The 6,408-nt window shown below is 35.7% G+C and overlaps 1 protein-coding gene across 1 annotated transcript; it reads right to left on the bottom strand.

Annotated features, from left to right (window-relative positions):
• Nucleotides 1-2,211: 2,211 nt before the first annotated feature.
• On the bottom strand, nucleotides 2,212-6,170 carry LOC124207663. Its single transcript, XM_046605230.1, has 3 exons — nucleotides 6,032-6,170; nucleotides 2,631-2,920; nucleotides 2,212-2,563 (listed from the first exon to the last, which is right to left on the bottom strand). The coding sequence occupies exons 1-3, from the start codon at nucleotides 6,168-6,170 to the stop codon at nucleotides 2,468-2,470; spliced, it is 525 nt and encodes a 174-aa protein (XP_046461186.1). The 3' UTR covers nucleotides 2,212-2,467.
• Between the last annotated feature and the right edge of the window lie 238 nt (nucleotides 6,171-6,408).

The raw sequence follows: 6,408 nt of genomic DNA, 5'->3' as shown, positions 1-6,408 counted from the left end.
AAAACTTGGTTGTCTGCATCATTTGTATTTGATGAAAGCTTTCCCTATAAATTCAAGTATTTATAAAGTATCATACATAGAAACACAGGTACTTGAACTTTAAGTATAGATGATTCCAAAGAAAGTTCAAGTTTCTCATTCGATGTCAGTGGGTTTTATATTCAACAAAACACAAAAGAATATTTCATCATTGTTGTGCCTGACCTTTACAATTGGTTTAAAAATCACTATTTAAAACGAAAGATAACATTCATTTTATGGCTTTTTAAAAATTGATCGGATGTTTTCGTCTTTCAGCCATCTTTTTATGTTATTTTGTTTGTTATATTTTGTTTCACATTTGTCCCTTGCGTTTTGTTATAACAGTTCTTTTAAGAAAGCACTTATTTCCCATTTTTTTTTACTTCTATGGTATTATGTTTACAAATATCTGGTTTTCGATATTCAATTGAATGTAATTAATTTGTCCCCATGGCAAGCAAGCATGGTAAATACTATGAATCAACCATTCCAAGTCTGACGTCATTTAACAAAGGTGGAAGCAACAATTTGAATTGTGAAGCATCTTTTACCATTAATCCTGCAGCATTGTAATAAGTAGCTTTAAAATAGAATAATTTAGTATTTCTTATTAAATTATTATCGAATAAATATAGCCAATGATTCAATGCACTGTACATACAGTACCCACCAAGCTATTAGGTACACCCCCCTTTTTTCAGTGCATTCTTATGGCACTACATGTCTTAGAAAAAGTGCAAATACTCACAGAACGGCTTGGGCTAGATTTTTTTCCTTTTTTCCTGAGTAGATCTAATAATGATCTACATGTTTTACACTTATAAAGTTGTCGTAGGATTATTTTTCTTCAAAAATAAAGATCAATAGGAAAAACAATTCTTACAAAAGGTAGATTTGGTGCTGTATACCAAGATATCTATGAAGAACTAGATGTCTCCGTTAAATAATATAAAAAGTAAATAACCAATTTCGTTTCGAAGTACGGTACCCAATTTAGTAGAAGAAAAGAAGGTGCCTATCTGTTTGGTAAGCCCCACCTTTCGAAGTAGTGTAGGCAGTTCCGCAAAAGCTACAGTACCTGCCGAAAGTCTTTGGAAGCCCGAGAGGACCTTATGCAAAAACGCTGTTTTTGCAGTCCTCTCAGTAGTCAGTAGTACAGTTTTTTAACAAATGCTTTCAAATTTGGTGTGGAGATAGCTAGAGGTAGTGGAAACACCTGTTTTTTTTTATTTTATTTTACATTGCCTGAAGTTTTTTTGGCCAGTTCCAAAAGTCTTTGGAAAGCCGAGAGGACCTCATGCAAATAAGGTCACTTTGTCCTTTTCGCCAGTTGAACGGCTAGGGCTAAGGAAACGCGACTTTTTTAAATTAACCTGCGTTAGCTTTATTTTAGCTATTTTTTGCAATTTCCCGATTGGGATTCTATCGCCAAAGACCTGTTTCCTGACCCAACCCAACCCAACCCAACCCACACCAACAGATGGCGTCGTTCCTCTCAGTGAGATAGGAAAGTTGTTTATTTCATTAATGTCTTATACGTTTTTCTTAGAGTTAAACAATTAGGAAATTTTGATGATCTTGTGCAAGACAAGGTCTTACATAGAGCCGTCGCATTTAGATTTTTATGTTGCGACGAAATCATAATTATAAACTCTGATTTGTGTTATATAAACTAGGCCGTGCTATATAAACACAGCCTATTATCTAGTCAATCTCTGTCTACTTTTTTTCCATTTGCAGTCTTCACTGTTTCTTCATTCGAAAGTAAATATGAATTCACGAAAAATCAAGAAAACTTGTGCAGAACGCTGTCTTTACTATTCTTCAGTTTAGCAAACAGGCAAGTATCTAAAAATAATAGTCCCTTGTTATAAATTGAAATAAAATGTTACGTTCCTTTTTAACATCTTTTTAAAGGAAGCAGATTCAAAAGCAAATGACGGTCGTTTGACGTTTCTTTCAAATCACCTACGTTGTGATTTCACAGAACTTTGCCCACTGTACATTTGATTCCTCACTACTTACGGTAAGCTTTCAAATTCACATGTTATCCAAAAGTTGGAACTATACCGTTGCTGTTTTGTACAGGATTGTTACCTGCCAATGTATATTCTCTTCCATCCACCAGCGGTTATCTATGGTATATCCTCAGGTAATTAATTAAGTAATTGAATTATATTTTCAGGAGAATTAATCGTAACATTCATTTATTCAAGATTTAGATATCACAGACCAGACTATTATATTTCGTAATTATGATTTTCATTGTGATGGTTGCAGAGCTGGATGCTTCTCGCAGAGTTGGCAAAGTTGAGGATAACAATAAACAAACAGCTGAAAAAGATTTTGAAAGTGTTACGGAGTTTATTTCTGAATTTTCAAGATCTTTCTGTTTTTCGGTTATTGATTTACAATTTTACATGTAAATTACTAAAACAGATGCAAATTAAACGTCTTCTTCTATCCAGGAAACTGTTTGTTGCTGATTGGCTTGTATTCTGAAAGAAAATGATGGAGTAGATACGTAAACTCCATTGCCACTCTAAATTTACATAACAGTGAAATAATTAATAACCTGAAAACAAATTAGCTACAAAATGTGGACAAACCTCATTATATCGATTACAAATGTAAGCAATAAAAACTAGAAGAGCGACAGTGAGGATTCCACATGTAATAAAAATAGTCGTTATGCTATTGTTGTTCAGATCAGAAACCAAGTTGGGTGGAATAGATGTAGTAGTTGATGATTTGATCACAATCTCTGATTCAAAATTGTTCAGATCAGAAACCAAGTTGGGTGGAATAGATGTAGTAGTTGATGATTTGATCACAATCTCTGATTCAAAAATTACACCATTTTTGTCATCAATCATGAGTTGGCTTTCGACAAATATTGCTGTCAGCAAAAACAAACGTAAAATAGACCTTTTTCACAATGCGAAAAGTGGCGATTTTACAATCCGGCAACGCCGCAATCGGCCATCTTTGTTCTAATTATTTTTTCCCCATGTAAATTCCCATAAGAAATCAGGGTCCCTGTAATTTAAATTTATTTTCTATATATTGGTGTTTTAAATCCAATATATTTCTCGTGGATCGTCTTCCCCGATGAATTGGTAACATTTTCATAAGTATCTATACATTTTAACATTAACTACTTATTATAATATCAGCACTTGAACTTGTTTGTTTTGATTCAGTTCCTGATGAGGGCATCAACAACAAAGGAAACTGGGTTTTCGTCACCATTTTCCGAAAATTGTAAACCCCCAAAACCCCCAATTTCGGCCTGATTGAGTAGTGGATTCAGTGTTAAACCGTATTTTATTAAACGGCTAGTCAAGCAGGGGGTTAAATCGAATGAGAGTGCAATAGCCACAATAGACGCTAGAGGACTCCCGAATGCATTAGCCTCTTTTGACACTAGAGCGTTCCGGAGTGCAATAGATTTTACCATAAAGGGAAAATCGGAAAATCAAAATATAGACTTGAGGAAATCATTTTCTAAATTGTTTGACCACTCCTATCGGGAAACTCGCGCGCGCAGCAAGGGATTTTGTTTTTCATTTATATTATCTAAGTTGAATTTAAGTTGAAAAACTAAATTTTATAATTCCTCTTTTTTCTGCTCCCATCCCTTTGTGTTTTTTCTTTGGCGCAAGAGAAAAAAAGGGATGGGAGCGGGAAAAAGGGGAATTCTTCTCTTTCGTTTTCTTTCGTACTGTACTGTACTAGCGGAACGGTACTTCAAAAATAGTAAAACCGCGGTATAACCCAGCGGTATTACTGCAGTACCGCAGTAATACCGCGGTATTCAATTCACCGCGGTAGTTCCAACACTGCATATGGCAGCTTTTTTCTGATCTTCAAGAACCAAAAATACTCTGAGCAAAAATCGTTAGTTTTTAGCAACCCCGTATCATATTTTAATGTAACAACTTGTAATAATGTAATGAATTGTAGTGTGCAATAGTAATGTAGCATCGTGACAAGTTGTCCAGTGAATTAATTATCAACATAATTGAGGTTTCATTTTATTTTTAAACATATGGTACTGATTCAGACAATCAGATTTTACCTCCGTCATTTCAAGGAAGGAAGTATAACCATTTTTTTATTGATTTTTGTATTGATATGACCATTTTTATTTGAACGCCAAGTTCAAATGACTTGGAATCTACCAAATCAGACTCAACCTGGCCGCTTCTTTCATTAAAAAAACGAACCCACCCACTTCCTTCCACTTTCTACGTAGCAGATTGGGCTATTTACAGTAACAGCGTTTAAAATTCCCAAACCTTCCACTCGCGGATAGCCCCCTATGACCAAGAAAGCTCCCTTGGCCAATACTGTGGTTGATTTCTGATTTCCCAATGAACACTGATAGCCCCAGGGACACTAATACCTTCGCATGTTAAGTATTTAAATTTTTTTTTTAAATGAAATGTTTGAACACAAAAGAAAGTGCATGAGAACACAAGCCTTACAAAAAAAGTATGGCTGAAAATTGTATTTGTAATATGTACGACAAAAAATAGGACGATACAATGGGATTGTTCAGACTAGATGGGTAAAGAGCATGGACAACACAGTTATGGGGGACATATGTCGTAGCAAATCATTTTTGCATTTGGTTTTTAGCTCCATTATCTGTAATTGTCAGCAGCAATATAAAGGCCCGCACCCATCTCTTCCATTTTGGCGGTGGTTTCAAAGTAAGTCTAAATTTAATTTGTTAAGTCAGTCTTTAAGGTTAGTAATTATTTTTTTTTCTTGTCAGATGGGCAGTGTAAATAGCTTGGAAAAATCATCTGATTAAAGGGATTTGCAGCCACCTCCAGAGTCTATGCAGAACATATTGGTTGTCATTATGATTCGCTGTTAGGTTACGAGATATAAACTACCAAAACAATTTAAACTTGGGATAGCACTTTTCTTATAGCCCAGGGATTAAATTTTATCAATTTCCATTTGATGGTCAAAGTTTAAATCCATGAAATGAACTCTATGGGGTCCAAAATTTATAACACGCTTTTTCGTTTTTCGGACCAAATCAAACATCTATTGATTAAATCTCAAATCAAATCAATGTGGCTGTATTGGTAAAGTGCCCCTGGGAATTCAATACTCAATCTATACCATAGTTCACATCCAATTTGAGTAACATATTTTGTGAAAATGGTTTGGAAATGATGATTTCCACAATTCATAACACGCTAAAGACGACTTTAAATGTATTATACTTTTGAAAGTCACAACTGCGGGAAGGAGGAGCAAAGAGGAAATTTTCTAGAAATAAAACTTGCCTCTTTTAGCTCAAATTTGGAGTAATTCTGCCTATGGCTCGATATGCACATTCTCACATGTTTATAAAGCAAACGAATACTACCGGTCTGCCCAGCTGTTAACAAACTCGTTCCAAAAATCATCGACGTCAGATGATGTATTATTAAATTTTTTGTCTAGTTTTCCGTAAAAAAACTAAACTAAAATTCAACTCTTCATGTATCAAGTCGTAACCCATTTTAAGTTACGCCACGTATCCACTGAACGTCACTATCAGATGGCTAAGAAAAGACATGAATTGTCTGAATTGTCATGAACAGACATTGGTGCTGATTGCCACATTATGGGTTGCTGCCCTACAAAATAAGGCAAGCATGGCACCGACGAACTCTTCGAAGGTGGTTGAGTATACGATGGCGTCTTCTACGGTGCGTCATCAGTTAGGAAGGTCATCGAAAACTTCAGTTGTTTGCCACCAATAATCGTCTCCAGCGTCTGTGACACTGGATGTGAGTCGCGGGTACTGATACCACCCCAAAACGGGAAGAAAACATTGTCGTATTGGTGGACGAGTCTTCCAACGAGGCCTGATGAAACCATGGTCACGAAAAATTCAATCCTGAGTGAAATCACGAAAATTGATCACGAGACGGTCGTCGCTGTTCTTCTTCATCACCACAAGAAAAAGATCAATATTTAAGCTGTCTCTTTGGCATTTTACCGATGATGTTGGCGGATTGTAAAGCATCGAGATTGTAGCCTTCTCTTTGGGTAACTGATATCGGTCGGGATCCTCTGATGGCTACTTGCCAGGCATTTTCTATCAACGGTATAACAAGAAGAGGTAGGACACAGCTCATCCTAATTCCGCTATGAATGCCAATTAACTAGTTTACCTTGCAACTATTCTCTTCTGCCGTAAATAAGATCTCTGGTAAAAAGTTATTTTTCAAATTGTTAATTAAAATAGCAGTGATATTTTTTTTCTAGTTAGGGAAATAGTAACAGGATGGCAAAGTGCTTTGTCGTTTGGTACACCAGTGAAAATAGGTCCTGGAAAAAATTGTCTTCGTTCAGAAGTCCAAGGAATGACAAGCA

Source organism: Daphnia pulex, chromosome 11 (assembly GCF_021134715.1).
Source record: "Daphnia pulex isolate KAP4 chromosome 11, ASM2113471v1".
NCBI classification, from domain to species: Eukaryota; Metazoa; Arthropoda; class Branchiopoda; order Diplostraca; family Daphniidae; genus Daphnia; species Daphnia pulex.
Note: the sequence above shows the minus strand (reverse complement) of the source record. Positions and strands in the feature narration are given on the sequence as shown.